This window comes from Mobula birostris, chromosome 27 (genome assembly GCF_030028105.1).
Source record: "Mobula birostris isolate sMobBir1 chromosome 27, sMobBir1.hap1, whole genome shotgun sequence".
NCBI classification, from domain to species: Eukaryota; Metazoa; Chordata; class Chondrichthyes; order Myliobatiformes; family Myliobatidae; genus Mobula; species Mobula birostris.
Window position 1 is genome coordinate 28,923,845 of NC_092396.1, and position 21,203 is coordinate 28,945,047.

The 21,203-nt window shown below is 41.2% G+C and overlaps 1 protein-coding gene across 8 annotated transcripts in view; it reads right to left on the reverse strand.

The window, feature by feature from the left end:
- Nucleotides 1-21,203, reverse strand: part of LOC140188694 (rho guanine nucleotide exchange factor 10-like protein) — a 196,256-nt gene that overhangs the window by 83,616 nt on the left and 91,437 nt on the right. For 7 of the 8 annotated variants that reach the window (XR_011883355.1, XM_072245221.1, XM_072245223.1 and 4 more), the window contains 3 exons: nucleotides 9,038-9,133; nucleotides 5,627-5,829; nucleotides 752-860 (listed from right to left, as the gene is read on the reverse strand). Coding sequence is in view for 7 of the 8 variants with exons in the window: in XM_072245221.1 (XP_072101322.1) it covers nucleotides 752-860; nucleotides 5,627-5,829; nucleotides 9,038-9,133 (408 nt within the window). In the remaining variant the exon portion in view is untranslated. The remainder of the gene's footprint in view (nucleotides 1-751; nucleotides 861-5,626; nucleotides 5,830-9,037; nucleotides 9,134-21,203) is intronic. The other variant, XM_072245226.1, reaches the window with a different exon arrangement.

Consider the following 21,203-nt stretch of genomic DNA (forward strand, 5'->3'; position numbering starts at 1 on the left):
GGATTGAAGTAGGTGAACTGGAAAAGGGAGATATATGGTGAAATGATTGAATCATGCATCAAATAGTAACCAATAAGCACACACTTGCTGGACCAATTTTTTTCAAAATCTTAGTAGTTTTTACAGAACGGGAAAGCCTATAAAATTCTAAGTGGACTAACAAAACAGATGATGGGAGGATTTATGATGGCTTGGGAGTCTAGAACCGGTGACACAGCCTCAGGATAGGAAGTGTACATTGAAAACAGAGATGAGAAGTTTCTTCATCTAGATGGTGTAAGCCTATGAAAGTCATTATAACTGAAGACAGTGGAGGTCAAATTGTTAATTACAAGGGGAGGTAGATACACTCCTTAATCTAAGGAGATCATGGGACATGGGGAAACAGCAGGGACAGGGCAATGAAGTAGATGGTCATCCACAATTACATTGCATGGTGAATCAGGCCTGAAGAGATCAATGGCCATTGTTGGCTTCTATTTTGTTTCCATGACAATGAGCAAAGGCCATTTTTCCAATTTAAAAGAGTGTAGAAGTTTTATTAAATAATGATCAGATCATGGACAACCACAGACACCAAGGAACCCAGAGACCAGGCACACATCAACTCTGTAGCATAGCAGAGCTTTCAAAATGCAGTTGAAGAAGCTACACACAGACAAGCTGTATTTTCACACTACATTCCTGGAAGGTAACTGTACTAGTCCACCAACAAGTCCATGACATGATTCAGACCAAATATTGACAATACCTTGAAACTCTCTCCTTTGAAGGAAGGGAACTTTACGCATGACTGCATTTTTTGTCTTCTCCAATCCATCTTTAGTCCCATTCCTTGCTGCCTTCATGAGCTGCTGCATCTAGTGTGAGGAACAATGCAATGATTAACATGTTCACATTAGAAACACGCTGCTTACCCCAGAGATGTCAATAACTGCCAACATCTATTAGGGCCATTTTTATTTCAAAAACAAAGAAAACTTCAGTTAAAATTGTTCCAACAAGCAGTTTCTCTGTTGCAAAGACCAACAAGCCAATTTGATTTTTAAAATTTCTCTCCATTACTTTCTTCTCCACTTCAGTCATGCTGCTAACTGCTCTCCGCTTTCACCAAAGCTGTGACCACTGCCTCACGTGCATCTCCTTTATCCGAAAATGCTGAAATCAACATACACTATTGTCTTCTATTCCTTTGTGAACAATTAGACCCCACAATTTCCAGCAGCAAACAACTTCTGCCTGACTTGGTCAAACTTTTTCATTGTGGATGCTCAGAAGTGCTGGGAAATGCAAGACAAAAATACATCTTTTAGTTAAATTCAGGACCACGAAGTGGACTTCTAGAAAAGTTAGTAAAAGTAAGTAACGCCAGGCCTGAGAAACAGAGGATTGCGCATTTCAGGTATCCATTCATAACTCACACACTTTTTCAAGTCATGGTTGAGAATCTGTTGCAGAGTGAAATTTTTTGGAATTAAACTGCAACAATGTGCCTTGACACCAACCTCTGAAAATATTTCTAATGCAGAAGTATCTCCTTTCCAAACCAGTTATTCTGTGGCCTACATTTACACTGAGACTCATGCACAAGAACAACAGGGTTGACACTGCCTCTGATCACAACACCCAAATTTTGTTTCTTGAAGATTTGCTCTCTAACACAGCATGTGTCGCTTGGCTTCTCTAACCCGAGGGAAGTAGAAAGACAGAGCGAGATACCTTGCAATCATACCGCTGCTTCAGCTCCTGCACGTCTCTGCCCCTGACTTTCATGGCCAGGAATTCTCTCTTAGTCCTGGCGTACTTCTCCTTCAGTCTACTGAGATCCGGGGAAAGCTGAGCAGCAACCGGGAGAGGAGGATGAGCACAGGAAAGAGAAAGAAAGAATGGGCAGCAGAAGAATAGAAGTGCATGAGAGTTAGTGACGTAGCATGTGAAGACACTATGTGCTTTAACATTCAATGAAAAGTCCAGTATTGATACTGCAAAAGAACTGCAGGCAGAAATGTGATAAATGCCAGGGATCAAGTTAAAACTTGGTGAGGTTAAATATAAGGCTGCTTTACCAATAATGAACCAAGTGACATCTGCATGTGAGACTTACTATCACTAAACATCACGGAGTATTAAGTGCAAGGGTGGAACATACACAGTTGAACAAAGTCATTGTCCCATGCAGAAGAGACAAATGGCCAAATGCCTGTGAAAAACAGGTTATGGATCTAGAAAGGTAACTAATCAATTGAAAAATAAAAGCAAAACGAAACACACAAAATAAACCTGGAAGTATTCTATCATTTGTGTCAGATGATAGTACATATCTACAAAGCATCTCAGGTGTGCTACCAATGACAGGTTCCCCTAAACCAGGGGTTCTCAACCTTCGTTACACCACAGATCTCTACCAGTAGCCAAGGGGTCTGTGGACCCCAGATTGGGAACCCCTGCTCTAAACCCACTTATGCTAGCTTAGCAACAGCTCAATTATTATGACACAACCAAGATCAGGATGGATAAACCCCACCTCAGCAAGATCAATCCCAACTTTAAGCTATCCCTAAGGCTGTCAGTGGAGAATAAGCAAGTGGAGGTCATAGAGGGAAGCAGTAAAGATACCTCATTTAATATACTTAAGACACAGTGCAGTAGATTTTTGCATAGTAGGAGAATAAAGCCCAATGTGGAGCTGAATCCACGGCCAAATTAGCCATGACCTTATTGGATGACGGAGCAGGCTCGATGGGCCAGACGACTTGCTGCTGCTCCTGTTTCAAAATGTTATTATGCAAATCTAACGTTTGCTTCAGTGTATGATTTGGCTTGCCTCTTGGTACTGTACTTACAAGAGCCATCAAGATTAATTCCATCTTGGCATTAATGAAATATGGACTTTGTAATACACTTCAGATATTATGCTGCACAAAAACTGATTTTCATACTTATTCAGTAGCTTAGTCAGGTTAAATAATATTTATTTTACAACCTCCTATTTTAAAATGTGTGCCACTGTACAATGGAAAGCACTTGCTGTGTAATCCCAGTCCCCCCACACATTGTTGGTCTTTATTCTCAACAGAAGGAACAAGCAGCCCATCAAAATATTTCAAGGATTTGGTCCTTCCACTTCAGCCATTTTAGCAATAACCCAAAACCATCCGTGCAACCAATTCATCTCTGAATGACCAGCATTTTAAAACTGTCAGTAATGCAGCATGAGGTACAATGGTCTATTGCATTTATAATAAAATATTATCATTACCTTAATGTTCATCAAAGATCATTGAAAATAAAAACATTTTTATTAGCTAAATAGGTTGAATTGTCTAGAGAAAGCAGTGTGCTTGTACAGAGAATCAGAGTGGTCAGCTGGAAACAAACACCTGGCACTGGGTATTTCTAAGTCGTCCTCAGAACCTTAGCACTGACAACACAAATTAGCACAATATGATCTGAGAATGGGTGTACCAAAATTGTAGTAGAAATTAATGATGATTGATTTCATTTTCAGTCTCTGGTGAAGAAATAATGACCCCCTGGTTGAAGTGGGGTTATTATTACCCCACACTTTTGTATAACTAGCATTATTCATTTGTAACTGTATTTAAATACATTGCAGATATTTTGTGGAAGAAACTGTCTGAAATAACCAGTCAGGATTACTGCATGTTGACAAGCTAATCAGCTCAACCCATCCATGCCAGCAGCAATGTTCCTCTTAAATTTCCTCCTGTCTTTCTTCACGTAAATCTATCAGCCTGACTCTCTGCCCCTATCCCCATCGCATGTTTATTTAGCTTCTCCTAAAATACATCAAGTTTTTACAAATTATTTCCTACTCCTCAACACTCTTGGCCTCTGGTCATTTCTATACTTTGTTAAGTGGCTGAGTGTGGGTGGCATGTTTAAAATTGAGAAGAATCTGCAGTGACTCAGGGAAGTATCTTTTCACTGATCATATTGCCTTATGAAACTCTCCCGTACTAATCCACGCTCAGCTGCTGAATAAATTCCTGTTAAGAGCATCCACCCATCTTTGAGCCCAGAATTTCTTCAATGTTATTAGTACTTTAATTAAAAATGTCAGTAATTCACAACAAAAAAACACTAGAAGATAAGAACTTGAGTGGACCACCATGCCCCCCTCTAGACTGCCATGTCATTCAATATTATCATAGCTGGTGTGCACCAGGTACTACCCACCTTCTCTGCCAGTTCACCAGAGCCCTCAATGCCACAATATTTGAAAAGTATTATCTACTTCCAATAACGTAGCCACAGCTATCCAGGGAAGAGAATTCTACAGATTCATCATAGAACATCTACCTTATCAGCAGTATTAGAAATGACTCCCTTTCCTCATTATCCCTCAACTGAAGCAATTAAGAGTCAAACACATTAATTGATTAGAAACAATCACTAGACAAGACCAGCCCTGAAGAAGAATCTCAGTCTGAAAGACTTATTCATTTCCATAGATGCCGCCTGGCCTGCTGAGTTCTTCCATCATTTTGTGTGTGTTGCTTTGGATTTCCAGCATCTGCAGAAGCTCTTGTGTTTTAGATTAGACAAGACTAGATAGCGTTTCCTTCCCTATAGAGCATTAAGAACCAAATGGATTTTTGCAAGTTATGATGTTATTTTTACTAATAACTGCAAGTTTCTTTAATTGAATTTAAAATGTACCATAGTTGGATTTGAACTATGGCCCAGACCTCTGGACCCAAACCCAACGATTAAACAACATGACTGTCCATGTCATTCAGTTACTAGTTGATACCCTTCCTGCAGCAGCACTAATTTTACCATTGCAGAGCAAACTATAAATAAGATCTAATCTGACAAATGGCCTAATTTTTCTCCAATATTAGGCCATTTAGGCCAATATTAGGTCTTATCGAGGAAAAGGCAGGAGAATGGGGTTGAAAGGGATAATAAATCAGCCATGATCGGATGGTGGAGCGGACAATGGGCTGAATAGCCTAATTCTGCTCCTGTGCTTTCTGGTCTTACCAGGAAGAAGGCAGAATAAAACTCAGCTGAGCGGAAGGTGTACACTGCAGAACAACTTCCTGGCATTACTTTAAAAACAAAAGCAACATTTAAATGGCTTATCTAGGCAAATCTATCTCAGCACAAGCATGTCTATCATTAAATTACCAGGCCATTTTTTTTTTAAAGAATTCTTTCTAGATTTGGGTAACTTCATCCATTTCACAAAAGCTTGCCTGTATTTCACATGTTATGCAACCAATATCCAAATCTCCGTAGGTGACGCAGTTCCAAGTCCAGGCCTCATCTCCCTGATTCACAGAAATCTAGCCCCATCTGCAAAGCCAGACTTCAAACAAACCAGAAGTAAATCATTTGGCTCATTGGCTCCATGTTCTCAGCAAGCAAACCCAACGGTCCCATTTTCTCTGCTCTCGTTTCTTTGCAATTGATTACATCTGTAATTCATTTTCTTTCATGTCCTCTAATTCCCATATGTGCCTTGATTCTTTTTCCCCAGTAGCTTACATTAAGTGGTAATTTACCACCACCAATTAGTCCACTGACACGACTTCTGGCAAGCTCTCCCTATATAATTCAACTGATCAATGACATTATCAATCAACATAATTTTCACCTTAGGCTGAAGGACCACTCTGTATTTTTGATGCTCTCCTCCAGGTTTAGTTTCTTCATCAGACTGCTCATCATAGCTCTCAAACTCACTGGAACTCCACCCTTCTTCCAGTGGATTTGGACTGATGCATCCCGTTTCTCGTTGTACATCTTCATAAATCAATTCATCCATCGGCACTGTGAGACGTAACATTTGGAGCACCACTGAATGATAACAGAAGCTGTGACATTATCAATAAGCTCTCCGTGGCATTTAAGTGAAACTAATTAACTACCAGACACTTATCAAGAACACTGGGGAATTTTAAACAGGTGTCAGCCAGTAACTATTTTCATAAATGAATAGCTACAGATAGAATGCAAACTTAATACCATTACAAAAAGTAAGTCTACATTGATTGTGTTCTTGATAAAATTATACACGTGATAGTTAGCATTACCAACAATTTAAAAATTGATGATCAAGCAGGACCAAAATAGGCTTGTTGTGTCCCATTGAGAAAGTTCAGTATTGATGAGTATTTAAGATTCAGTGTTCAAAGTGACTAATAGCACACACACTTGAGGGGACTGAAAATAATCCTTAGTCTGGTGCATGAAATGTGCAGTGTTGCATAGCACCTACCTTCTGAAATCTTTTTCCATGGAGGACACGTTTACATGGAAGGGAGCAAGTGAGGAGATTGCTGGAGTTTTGACAAGTTTCTTGTGTTCCCACTAGTATCAGGCGAAGTCCCGGAGGACTGGAGAGTAGTAAATATTGTGTCTTTGTTCAAGAAAGGAAATAGGGATCATTCCTGTTAATTATAGGCCAGTAAGCCTGTGGGGAAGTTATTGGAGAGGATACTGAGAGATAGGGTTTATGCACATTTGGAAAGGCATGGCCTGCTTAGGGACAAACAGTATGACTTGTGCAGGGCAGGTCATGCCTTATAAACTTGATTGAGTTTTTTTTTTTTTGAGAAGGCAACAAAGATTCAGAGAGCAAGGATGGAAGGCTGTCATTCTGGCTGGAGAGCCATGACTCTCAATGCCCCGCAAGGATTAGAGCTGGGATATTGGTTGTCTGTAATATATATCAATGATTCAGATAAAAATGTAGATAGCCGGTTTACCAAATTTGCAGATGACATCAAGACTGTGGAATAGTGTAAAGGACCATCAAAGTGCAATATAGATCAGTTCCAGATATAGTGGCATATAGATCATTTATAGATATGGGCACAGAAGTGGCAGATGGAGTTTAATCTAGCAACTACGAGGTGCTGCACTTTGGGAGTTCAAAGGAAGGAGAAAATATACAACTAACGTTGGGCGCATTGATAGCATTGAGATACAGAGAGATCTTGGGGCCAAGGTCCATAGTTCACTGAAAGTGGTTGAGACAACATATGGAATGTGAAGGGAATTCTTTCCTTCATTTGGAGGGGCACTGAGTACAAGGGCAAGGAAATCAAGCTGCAGCAGTAGAAAATTTTAGTCAGACCGCACTTACAGAGCACTGTGTGTAGTTCTGTTGCCTCTTTATAGGAAGGACGTGCAGACAGTGCAGAAGAGGCTTACCTGAAGGCTGCCTGGATTAGAGGGCATGAGCTACAAGGAAAGGTCGGATAAATTTGGGTTGTTTTCGTTAGAGTATCGGATGCTGAAGGGAGACCTGATAAGAGGTTTTCAAAATGACGGGATACATAGACAGTCAGGATCGTTCAAACACCAGAGGACACACTTGCAATATATTTATTTATTTAGATATGGCGTGGAATAGGCCCTTCCAGCCCTTCGAGCTGCACTGCCCAGCAATCCCCAATTTAATCCTAACCTAATCACAGGACAATTTACAACAACCAATTAACCTACCAACTGGTATGTCATTAGACTGTGGGAGGAAACTGGAACACAGGGAGGAGACCCTCGGGGAGAAGATACAAACTCCATCCAAGCAGCATCGGGGGTCGAGATGGGGGAAGGTGAAGTTTAAAGGTGACAAAAAGGGCTTTTGTGTTTTTTTTTAATAACACTCAGAGGTAGGTGCCTGGAATAGGGTAGTAGTGGGATCAGGCAGGTCAGTGGCATTTTACAGGATTACAGATGGACACTTGAATAAGAAGGGAATGGGTGGAGGGGATATGGCTGTTAAACAGGAGGATATTGAATATATTGTGAATTGGCATCCTGATTGGCACAACATCATGAGCCAAATGACCTGTGTAGTGCTCTATTTTAAGTTCATGAGAACATTTGGCAAGCACTACAGAGGGCGAATTTCAAGCCCCTGTTATTTACCACTTCACTACTCTACTTCTGGGTTATTGGTGACATAGGACTTGAAGAAGTAAATCACAAGAGGTACAAGGAAATTATTAGGTCAATACTTTAAAAAAAATGTAACATACAGTAAAAACTGTGCCCGGCTTTTGCCAAGTTCACGGATCAAAGCTGATACAAACAAGAGAAAATTTACAGATGCTGGAAATCCAAGCAGCACACACAAAATGCCGGAGGAACTCAGCAAACCAGGCAGCGTCTATGGAAAAGAGCACAGTCGACGTTTTGGGCCGAGACCCTTCATCAGGACTGGACAGAAAAGATGAGAGGTCAGAGTAAGAAGGTGGGAGGGAGGGGAGGAAGAAATACAAGTAGTATGTGAAAAGTGAAACTGGAGTGGGGGGAGGGGTGAAGTAAAGATTTGGGAAGTCAATAGGTGAAAGAGATAAAGGGCTGGAGAAGGGGTAATCTAATAGGAGAGAAGACCATGGAAGAAAGGGAAGGGTAAGGAGATAAGGCGAGAGATGGAAAGGGGATGGGGAACGGTGAAGGGGTGGGAGGGTGGGCGATTACTGGAAGCTCGAGAAATCAATGTTTATGCCATCAGATTGGACGCTACCCCGACAAAATATAAGGTGTTGCTCCTCCAACCTGAATATGGCCTCATTGCAGCAGTAGAGGAGGCCATAAACTAACATGTCGGAATGGGAAGTGGAATAAGAATGGGTGGCCACTGGGAGATCCCACTTTTTCTGGTGGACATAGGTGCTCAGCGAAGTGGTCTCCCAATCTACGTCAGGTCTCACCAATATACAGGAGGCCACACTGGGAGCAGTAGATGACCCCATCAGACTCACAGGTGATGTGTTGCCTCACCCCGAAGGGCTGGTTAGGACCCTGAATGGTACTGAGGGAGGTGGTGTAGGGGTAGGTGTAGCACTTGTTCCACTGATATAGCAATGAGCTCATGCATGTAATTGTCTACCAAAAGAACCAAACCAACATCAAAGCAGCACTCATGTGTTGTAGAACATGGGGATATGATCAGTTAAACTGTCAAGTGTCAATGATATCCTTCTTGATGCAAATCTGGAGATTGAAGGCAAGGAAAACAAGCCTATACACACGTGATAGAGCAAATTCCTACCCTGCTCCTGAGGAGATTGATCGTCATGGGCAACATCATCGTAGATTACATCAGCCTGCATATCCGGTGATATACAGGGAGTCACGACAGGCTGAGCTGAAAAGAGAGGCAGATAATTATTTTAAAGTAGAGAATGACATTGTTGCAATCAATTTGAATAGCTGATGCATCTATTCCAATGACCCATGATATACACTTAACCATACATGCACAAGAGCAGGTGGAACTAACAGGAAATTAAAATTTATCCAAGTAGCTAATCCCAGTCATGCCTTCACCTAATTATTGGACATTTAGATTTTATTGGTATCAACTGAAGCTTTAGATTTATTTGATGTCTAATCCAAAAAAATTACATTGGCGTAAACTGTTGTCTGCAGAAACAGTTTTGTTTGGAGGAAAATATGATTATGATGTACGTTTGTAATGTTGACAGACAATGCTAGCCAATACCTCCACCCTAGTGCCTCTACAGTACATGGGCTTCCCTCCACCTCTAGTACCAAATGGCCTTCCCTTCTTTCGCATGTGTATTGGCCTGAATCAGTACAGAGACTGTCAAATAGAGATCAAAAATTCAAGCTGCAGAAGGGGGCCCACTACTGACTAAACGCAAAGCCATATTTCAACCAGTCCCCATTCTCCACTCCCAATTTGTTGTCCTATGATTCAGGTCCTCCTGCAAGAACTTGCCAACTTTTGAGATGCACTAATTTATGCTCTACTTCCCTTTTTCTAAATTGCTGACTTTACATAAAGATACCACAGTGAAACAAGGAGGTTCCACTTCACACAAATAGCATTAAACGTCGACTCGATCATGCAATACAAAAAAAGGCATTTCCTAAGGGGATTTGAGTGAAATATCACAAGCCTACCATAGGAAACCAGAAAAAAACTTGGCATGATAGGAAAATGACAAGCCAGTAGAGGTTAATAGACGAGCTTGAAACATGTTCCAGAAAATCCTTTGCCTCTTCCCACAACTTGCATTGGCAGTGGCCTTGGCAGCAGGGTCACTCACAATTCTCAAAAATAGAAAGAGGGGGCAGACTTTTAAATGTAAAAAAAAACTATGATCATGTGATAGAAAGGGCACAAAGAGAAGTGGACAATTAATAGCTTTAAGTGAATGCAATTTAAACAAAATGTGATATATTAAAACCAAACAAGAGAATGAGCAGCCAATTTGTAAAATAGGGAGTGATAATGAAATAACCAAACATATTTGGCCATAATTTCAGATAGAAAAAAAAATTCATAGCCCAGTGGTGGCACAAAATGAAACTTGCAAGGAACTTAGACAAGGGAAAAAATAATTCAAGTAATTAAAATATTTTCAGAAGGAATTACTCAGAGTGATGCAACATAAGCATCTCATGCAAATAGGTAGAGAACAGGAAATAAAACTCAATGAACAAACACATACCGTTTCTATCACAGGCAGGGTAAAAATGGATCAGGACAGGGAATGTGACAGCTGCCATTTAAAATAAGACAGTGAGCAATTCAGTTAAAAATTAATGAGGAGATGTTTCACCACCCAAGTTAACGAGTCTGCTGAGGCTACCCTCAGGTGGAGGAGCAAGGCCTTATATTCCTTCTGGGTAGCCTCCAACCTGATGGCATGAATATCGATTTCTCATTCCAGTAAAAAAAATCCCTCCCCCTTCTCTCTTCTTCTATTCCCCACTCTGGCCTCTTACCTCTTTTCACTTGCCTATCAACTCCCCCTGGTGCCTTTCCTCCTTCCCTTACTCCTATGGTCCAATCTCCTCTCCTAGCAGATTCCTTCCTCTCTGGCCCTTTACCTTTCCAACCCACCTGGCTTCACCTATCACCTATCACCTTCCAGCTATCCTCCTTCCTCTTCCCTCACCTCTTTACTTGGTATCTTCTTCCCCTGCCGTGAAGAAAGCCTCAGCCCAAAACGTCAACCGTTTATTCATTTCTAGAGATGCTGCCTGAGCTGCAGAGTTTCTCTCCCTCTCCCTGGGTTTCCAGCATCTGCACACTTTCTCATGTTTATGATTTGTTGAAAATTAAACCTTATTTTTCAGAAATTCATAACATTGTATTTTTGACTTCTTACTCCAAATGCACTGTCAACTGTTTCTGTCATTGACCTGATGATATGAAAAACTCACTGCAGATGCATGATGGGGTAGGAAACTGTCTTCTGAGGAGCAACAGATGAAGAAAGATTCAGCAAGGGACAAATGTTGCTGTTTGTGAAGCCAGATTTATTCCAAGCAATTATACCTCACAAAGACAGGCAAATGATGCCAATGACAAAGTTTAATCAGACAGAAGTAGAATAGGGTGACAATAAGTACTCCTGTTTGAGTACTGTTGCAGGGGGGGGACAATTTACCTGCGAGAAGCAACAGTGGCCGTGCCTCCGGCACAGAGTCCAGCCCTGTAGCTCAGAAGGGTAGGAAAAGGAAGAGGAGGTAGTTGTAATAGGGGACTCGATAGTAAGGGGATCAGATAGGCGATTCTGTGGACGCTGGCAGGAGACCCGGATGGTAGTTTGCCTCACTGGTGCCAGGGTCCGGGATGTTTCTGATCGCGTCCAAGATATCCTGAAGTGGGAGGGTGAGCAGCCAGAAGTCGTGATACATATAGGTACCAATGACACAGGTAGGAAAAGAGAAGTGGTCCTGAAAGGAGAATATAGGGAGTTAGGAAGGGAGTTGAGAAGAAGGACTGCAAAGGCAGTAATCTCGGGATTACTGCCTGTGCCACACGACAGTGCGAGTAGGAATGGAATGAGGTGGAGGATAAATGCGTGGCTGAGGGATTGGAGCAGGGGACAGGGATTCAAGTTTCTGGATCATTGGGACCTCTTTTGGGGCAGGTGTGACCTGTACAAAAAGGATGGGTTGCACTTGAATCTGAGGGGGACCAATATCCTGGCGGGGAGATTTGTGAAGGCTACTGGGGGGACTTTAAACTGGAATGGTTGGGGGGTGGGAATCAAATTGAAGAGAGGAGGTTAGTTCACAAATAGAGAAAGCTAATAGACAGTGAGTGAGGGAGGATAGGCAGGTGACAGAGAAGGGGAGCGCTCAACCAAAGATGGAGGGCAGAAGGAACAAAAAGAACAAAGTTGTTTGCACCATTAGGGATAAACAGAGAGTGAGAGGTGGAGAGTTTCTTAAATGCATCTATTTTAATGCTAGGAGCATTGTAAGAAAAGTGGATGAGCTTAGAGCATGAATTGATACCTGGAAATATGATGTTGTTGCTATTAGTGAAACATGGTTGCAGGAAGGGTGTGATTGGCAACTAAATATTCCTGGATTTCACTGCTTCAGTGATAGAATCGGAGGGGCAAGAGGGGGAGGTGTTGCATTGCTTGTCAGAGAAAATATTACAGTGGTGCTTTGGCAGGATAGATTAGAGGGCTCGTCTAGGGAACCTATTTGGGTGGAATTGAGGAATGGGAAAGGTGTAGTAACGCTTATAGGGGTGTATTATAGACCACCTAATGGGGAGCGAGAATTGGAGGAGCAAATTTGTAAGGAGATAGCAGATATTTGTAGTAAGCACAAGGTTGTGATTGCGGGAGATTTTAATTTTCCACACGTAGACTGGGAAGCCCATACTATAAACGGGCTGGATGGTTTGGAGTTTGTAAAATGTGTGCAGGGTAGTTTTTTTTGCAGCAACACATAGAGGTACCAACTAGAGAAGGGGCAGTGTTGGATCTCCTGTCAGGAAATGAGATAGGTCAGGTGATCTGTGTCCCTGGGTCCAGTGATCACAATGCCATTAGTTTCAATATAATTAGGGAGAAGAATAGGACTGGACCCTGGGTTGAGATTTTTGATTGGAGAAAGGCTAACTTTGAGGAGATGCGAAAGAATTCAGAAGGAGTGGATTGGGACAATTTGTTTTATGGGAAGGATGTAATAGAGAAATGGAGGTCATTTAAAGGTGAAATTTTGAGGGTACAGAATCTTTAAGTTCCTGTTAGGTTGAAAAGAAAGGTTAAAAGTTTGAGAGAGCCATGGTTTTCAACAGATATTGGAAAGTTGGTTCAGAAAAAGAGAGAGATCTACAATAAACATAGGCAGCTTGGAGTAAATGAGGTGCTCGAAGAATATGAAGAATGTAAAAAGAATCTTAAGAAATTAGAAAAGCTAAAAGAAGATATGAGGTTGCTTTGGCCAGTAAGGTGAAAATAAATCCAAAGGGTTTCTACAGTTATATTAATAGCAAAAGGATAGTGAGGGATAAAATTGGTCCTTTAGAGAATCAGAGTGGACAGCTATGTGTGGAGCCAAAAGAGATGGGGGAGATTTTGAACAATTTCTTTTTTTTGCTATTCACTAAGCAGAAGGATACTGAATTGTGTAAGGTAAGGGAAACAAGTAAGGCAGTTATGGAAACTATGATGATTAAAGAAGAGGAAGTACTGGTGCTTTTAAGGAATATAAAAGTGGATAAGTTTCCGGGTCCTGACAGGATATTCCCTAGGATCTCGAGGGAAGTTAGTGTAGAAATAGCAGGGGCTCTGACAGAAATATTTCAAATGTCATTAGAAACGGGGATGGTGCCGGAGGATTGGCGCTGGAGGATTGGCGTATTGCTCATGTGGTTCCATTGTTTAAAAAGGGTTCTAAGAGTAAACCTAGCAATTATCGACCTGTGAGTTTGACGTCAGTGGTGGGTAAATTGCTGCAAAGTATTCTTAGAGATGGTATATATAATTATCTGGATAGACAGGGTCTGATTAGGAACAGTCAACATGGATTTGTGCGTGGAAGGTCATGTTTGACAAATCTTATTGAATTTTTTGAAGAGGTTACTAGAAAAATTGACGAGAGTAAAGCAGTGGATGTTGTCTATATGGACTTCAGTAAGGCCTTTGACAAGGTTCTACATGGAAGGTTAGTTAGGAAGGTTCAATCATTAGGTATTAATATTGAAGTAGTAGAATGGAATCAGCAGTGGCTGGATGGGAGATGCCAGAGACTAGTATTGGATAACTGTTTGTCAGATTGGAGGCCGGTGACTAGTGGTGTGCCTCAGGGATCTATACTGGGTCCAATGTTGTTTGTCATATATATTAATGATCTGGTAAATTGGATGAGTAAGTATGCAGATGATACTAAGATAGGTGGCATTGTGGATAATGAAGTAGTTTTTCAAAGCTTGCAAAGAGATTTAGGCCAGTTAGAAGAATGGGCTGAAAGATGGCAGATGGAGTTTAATGCTGATAAGTGTGAGGTGCTACATTTTGGTAGAATTAATCAAAATAGGACATACATGGTAAATGGTAGGGCACTGAGGAATGCAGTAGAACAGAGTGATCTAGGAATAATGGTGCATAGTTCCCTGAAGGTGGAATCTCATGTGGATAGGGTGGTGTAGAAAGCTTTTGGTATGCTGGCCTTTTTAAATCAGAGCATTGAGTATAGGAGTTGGGATTTAAATACTACTAAAACTCTCATGCCCTGTCTGTTTGTCACCTCCAATTAGCGCAAACAGTGCATTAGAGCAGCACTTTTTTTGGCTAAATTGAATTAAAATGCGCTTACTTACAGAATGCAAAGTTCAGGGTTATATATTCATATAATATTACTCATTCGCCAAAAATCAACGGGCTGCCTTTCACCCAAGACCCAATCGACCATCATGGAAATCGGGATGCCACAGCCCGACGCATGCGCACGGCCAGCATCAGCAGCTTCGAGGCTTTGGTGTTACTGCTTCCTATCTTCTATCAAGCATTAGGGTAAAAATATATGGATAGCCTAATTATGCCGCGTGGAAAGAGAAGGGGGGCATTATGGTCAAGGGACGACGCCAAACATCGTTGGGAAGCGGCAAGGTGAGGGAGAGAACAACAATCGGATGAGGCCAGGGCCGCACGACTCCAGGATCAAAGAGTCAGGACAAAAAAGATGAGAGAAGGTGAGATAGAGGAGGACAGGCATGCACGTCTCCAAAATGACAACAATAGGCACAGACGGAGGAGAGAACAAGAATCCAATCAGGCCAGGACCACACAACTCCAGGATCTGAGAGAAAGAACAAATGGTAGAAGAGATGAACAGACGAAGGATGAAAGGGCTGTGCATCTCCAGAATGACAAAAACAGGCAGAGAAGGAGGAGAGAGGAACAGACGGAGGAGAAAAGGAAAGATCAACTCGAGAATATGCAACACGGAGTAATTATTGCGAGAGCTGCTGAAGACGACAGTGGCCACTTTTGACGACAATACCTCAACAGAGAAAGAGCAAGGTAAAATGCATGACTCGTATGCCATCACATTTCTGCTGATGTTGGTTCGATGACGAGAGTATACCCTCACTGTCGTGCCTTCCTATTCACTGGAGAAACCACACACTTCTGCTGTATGAAGGGACAGGTCAAGATAGGCAATTTGCAGCCTCTACCTAATGAACTCCTCAATTTGTACAGCAATGATGAACCTATTGCAAATGAGTTCAGGAAGAACATCAGACCATACAATTGCCTCTTCCAAATGACATCCTTTGGTGCCAAAGAAGTCATTCCAACTAGGAATCGATGGAATCCTTCTGTGATTATTCAAGGCCAAATCCATCATTACATCAGACACTTAATTCCAGACCCGACCCAGCAAGCCCGATTCCTTTAAATTTACTTCATGGATACTTAATGTTCATTCTGGTCACATATTTGTCTTGCTATGCATTTTTGTTCTTTAATAAACTGAGTTTTTCTTCTTTAATTTCCAAATCAAAGAGATTAGCAACAGCATTCAGGAAAATTTAATGTTCATTCTGGTCACATCAGACTGCACCATCCTTCTCTCAAAGGGTGCCCCAACGGGTCACCCATTGTCCAGTGTAATGTTAAAATTGTCCAAGGCATTGGTGAGGCCAAATTTGGAGTATTGTGTACAATTCTGGCCACCGAATTATAGGAAAGATGTCATCAAAATAGAGAGAGTACAGAGGAGATTTATTAGAATGTTACCTGGGTTTCAGCACCTAAGTTACAGAGGAAGGTTGAACAAGTTAGGTCTTTATTCTTTGGAGCGTAGAAGGTTAAGGGGGGACTTGATAGAGGTATTTAAAATTATGAGGGGGATAGATAGAGTTGACGTGGATAGGCTTTTCCATTGAGATTAGAGGACATTCAAACAAGAGGACATGAGTTAGGAGTTAAGGGGCAAAAGTTTAGGGGTAACACGAGGGAGAACTTCTTTACTCAGAGAGTGGTAGCTGTGTGGAACGAGCTTCCAGTAGAAGTGGTAGAGGCAGGTTTGATTTTGACACAAAAAAAATTGGAGAGGTATATGGACAGGAAAGGAAAGGAATGGAGGGTTATGGGCTGAGTGCAGGTAGATGGGACTAGGTGAGAGTAAGCGTTCGGCACGGACTAGAAGGGCCAAGATGGCCTGTTTCCGTGCTGTAATTGTTATATGGTTATATGGTGTTAGAAGCCAGAGAATAATCATAAACACACAAAGATCACAGGCAGAGTTCGTACAATATGACTTGCATGAAAAAATAATAAAAGCTCAAATTATAGAAATATAACAAAAACAAAAAAAATTCTGTAAACACTCATAAGGTTAGGCCACATTTGTATTCTGATGAAGGGTCCCTGACCTGAAACATTAACTGTTTCTCATTCTACATACCGCCTGGCCTGTTGAGTGTTTTTTAGCACTTATGGTTTTTATATTAAAAACAAGTTGAGTTTGCAATTGAGCATAGTGGCAAGTGGTTTAAAAAAATGTGGAGGAGGTCAAATTACCAGGGTCTTGGAAGACAAAAAAGGGTTATCCTGTTATTACAGGCTTCATCAAAACCTTTGCCTGTGTTATTGTCACACTAGATAGAATTCACACACCCACAGCTTCACGATTAGTTGGGAGGATATGAAATGTACGAGTGTTAGTCAATTTGCCTGAAGGGATCCAACTGTACTCAGAGTAGGCCTAGGTTGACTCAACTGTAAAGCTAATCATAAAGAATTGTTTCCACACAGGCATGGGCATGGTTTACTATTTTTCACATTTGTGAGAACTCAAGTCAAATCTAATTGACATTTGCTATAACTGTTGGTTTTGTATGCCCACTATCAAATATAAACCAGAAAATAAAAGTCATTTCACAGATTCATATTACTCAGAAAGTTAGAGGCACACAAAGAAAGGCAATAGTCAATATAAACAACAGTTACATTGTTAACCATCCCCAATTCCATTCTGCTCTTTAATTAAACATATTGTAAAATATTGCTCACTAAAAATAAATAAAGGATTGGAGGTTTGCTTATTGCTAGAGTACAATTCTGATAATCCACTTATGGGCTACATGGAAATTCCAATGGTTCGGTACTTGGCTCACCAGGTAATGTTTACTGAACTTCCTTTCCACTCATTGGAGGTTCAGTTCCAAGCTCTCTTTACTTTTATTCTCCTTATTATGATATTGTGTGTTATCTTGAAATAGTGAACTAGTATGTTGTGGTATTGAGAGAAATATAACATTAAATGACTTGTGAAATCTGCCAGATTATTGGATGTCATTTCCCTTAATACCCCAAATTACTGGGGTTCTTCTGTATTGCAAAAGATCATCTGGAAGTTTATTATGTCTGGCTTTATACATTACAGGTTCTGCATTGTTATAATGCAGAAAAACTTCAATCAAAACTTAATTTGAAAGGCTTTGAGTCTGATCTACATGTGCTGAGTTTCTCAGTACCGACAGCCGGAGATTTCATAAGCAGTAGCATTTGCCAAATATAAAAGCCATCGTCACATTTTATTAAACAAATAGAAGTTCTGCATTTCTTGTTGGATTTGTGATCAATTTATTATCACTATCATGTAGGTTTCAGCAATCCCTCCAAAACTTACAGTTTCAAACAAATATAGCATGGAGCTGCACAAGAAGTAGGAGAAGGCCATCAGGCCTGCTCTGCACTTCAATTAGATCATGGCTGGTCTGGCTGTGGACTCACCTCCACCTTCCTGCCTTTTCCCCATAACCCTTAATTGCTGCACTACACAAAAGTCTATGTCTTAAATATATCTAATGAGAGAGTCTTTACTGTTTCCCTGGATAGAGAATTCCACAGATTCTCTACTCTCCAGAAAAAAACAACTCCTCCTCGTTTCTGTCCTAAACCTACTCTTCTGAATCTCATCTCCCCTACCAGTGAAAACAACTTTTCTGCCTCTATCTTATCTATCCCTTTCATAATTTTAAATGCCTTTGTAAGATCCCCTCGCATTTTTTGACTTTCAGTCAGAATATCCCAGGTGACTCAAACTCTTCATGAGTTCAGAATCAACCCGGAATCTCTGCATACATCTTTTCTCAAGGAAAGAGATCAAAACTGCATGCAGTATTCCAGGTGCAGCCTCACCATTGACCTGCACTGTTGCAGCACAACCTCCCTACTCTTCAATTCAATCCCTCCAGCTACAAAGACTAACATTCATTGCCTTTTTGATAACCTTTTAGATGTGAAAACTCTTTTTGTGATTTGTACCCAAGCACAACTCAAGTCCCGCTGCACATCAGCATGCTGTAATCATTCACCACTTAAACAATAACCTGATCATCTATTTTTCCTTCCAAAGATGATCTTGCATTTACCAATGCTGTCGTCCATCTGCCAGATCCTTGCCCACTTTCATAACCTGTCTGTATCCTTCTGCATCCTTTGTGCAATTTGGTTATCCATTCAATTTGTCAACAGCAAACTTAGATACACTACACTGGACCTCCTCTTCCAAATTGCTAATGTGTATTGTGAAGAGTTCTGAGTCCAGCATTGACCCATTCAGATCTCCGCTCAGTTTTGACAGCCAACCAGAGGAACACCCAGTTATCCCAACTCTCTGCCTGTTAATGGTTAACTAATACTCTATCCATGCTGATATATTACCCCCAGCTCCATGTACCCTTATTTTATTGGTAAGTATATTTATGTGACGCCTTGTCCAATACCTTCAGCAGATCTAAGTACACAACCTCTCCCTGCTCCTTCTATTCACTGCATTCATCACATCCACAAAGAACTCCAGTAAGTCTGTCAAACAGGATGTGTCCTTCCTGAATCCATGCTGCCACAAGCAAGAGAAAGTCTGCAGATGCTGGAAATCCAAGCAACAAACACACAAAATGCTGGAGGAACTCAGCAGGCCAGGCAGCATCTGTGGAAAAGAGTACAGTCAACATTTCGGGCCAAGACCCTTTGTTTTGGTCCTGCTGAAGGACCTCAGCCCAAAATATCGACGGTACTCTTTTCCATAGATGCTGCCAGGCCTGCTGAGTTCCTCCAGCATTTTGTGTGTGTTGCTCTGAATCCAAGCTGTGTCTGTCTGATGAAACCACTCCCATTCTAGATATCTTGCTATTTCTTACTTAATGATAGCTTCAAGCATTTTCCCCAACTACAGGCTTTGAACTAATCTGCCTACAATTAACTGCCTGGTGCCTGCATTTTTTTTTTTAAAAGTGTGTGACATTTCCTATCTTCTAATCCCATGAGGTCTGTCCAGAGTCCAGAAAAATTAGGTAAATTTTCACAAATATCTTTTCTTTTGATACCCTGTGTAGGAGCCATGCATCTGTTTTCTATCTGCATTGTATTCTGTGTTGCACATTTATTATGGTAGCTAATCACATGGGTGGGGACGTGGTAAAAACAAAGGGTTTAGCGACGTATTCGTCCCTTGTTCTGGACAGTTTAGATCTGGGGACCGTCAGGTGTCATATCTTTTGCTGACTGCTTAATTACATTTGAATTCACTTGAATTGACTTTATTTTTTACATCCTTCATATACACAAGGAGTAAAAATCTTTACGTTGTGTCTCCAACTAAATGTGCAACTTATAGGAATTTATAATAAATAGTACGTACAACAGGACAGTCAAGATAGCATAGAAATACAATTGTATCAGCATGAGTAATAGTGTGGTGGAAGAAGCTGTCCCAGAGCCTGTGGGTCCTGGCTTTTATGCTGCATTACTGTTCCCCAGATGGTAGCAGCTGGAACAGTTTGTGGTTGGGCTGACTCAGGTCCCCAATGATCCTACAGGCCCTTTTTACACACTCGTCTTTGTAAATGTCCTGAATAGTGGGAAGTTCACATCTACAGGTGTGCTGGGCTATCTGCACCAAGCACAGTTCCCATACCAGGCAGTAATGTAGCCAGTCAGGATGCTCTCGATTGTGCCCCTCTGAAAAGTTCTTGGGATCTGGGGGCCCATACCAAACCCCTTCAACTGTTTGATGTGAAAGAGGCGCTGTTGTGCCTTTTTCTCCACACAGCCAGTATGTACAGACCAAGTGAGGGCCTCGGTGATGTGTACACCGAGGAATTTAAAGTTGTTCACCCTCTCAACCCCAGATCCATTGATGTCAATAGGGGTTAGCCTGTCTCCATTCCTCCTGTAATCCACAACCTGCTCCTTTGTTTTTGAGATATTGAGGGAGAGGTTTTTTTCCTTGACACCACTGTGTCAGGGTGATGAATTCTTCTCTGTAGGCTGTCTCATTATCATCTGAGATTAGGCCAATTAGTGTAGTGTCATCAGCAAATTTAATTAGCAGGTTGCAGCTGTGGATGGCGACACAGTCATGGGTATACAGAGAGTATAGGAGGGGGCTTAGGACATAGCCCTAAGGGGCACCTGTGTTGAGGGTCAGAGGCGTAGAGGTCAGTTAACCCTTTGCTTAAGTCTGCTTAAATATGTTTAATATCATTAGTTTTAATTTCATAAGTTTCATCACTTCAACATTGTATGTTTTGCTAGTTGATAAAAAAAAGAGGATCGATTACATTTCTTTGACTTTTTTGTACATTATTATTGAATTGATTGGAGGGCGCATCATACAAGGATAACTACCCGTGGGGCCACCAGCAGCAGCATTAGTTTAAGTTGCCACGACGCCCTGGGATACATTCCATCAGGACAGGGGACATCTACTTTTTGGCTCACTAGTTTGCTCAGCACTATTTCTTCAGTGACTATAACAGCATTGATATCCTCTTACAAACTCTAGGTCAGCCAACAATATCAAAGAACATATAAAGGACCTTCAAATTTGCTAATGAGCCAAGAGATATTTTAGTATTGCACTGAAGATCTCTATCATGTGACTCAAGAACCAACCTGTCACTGTCAGAAAAATCC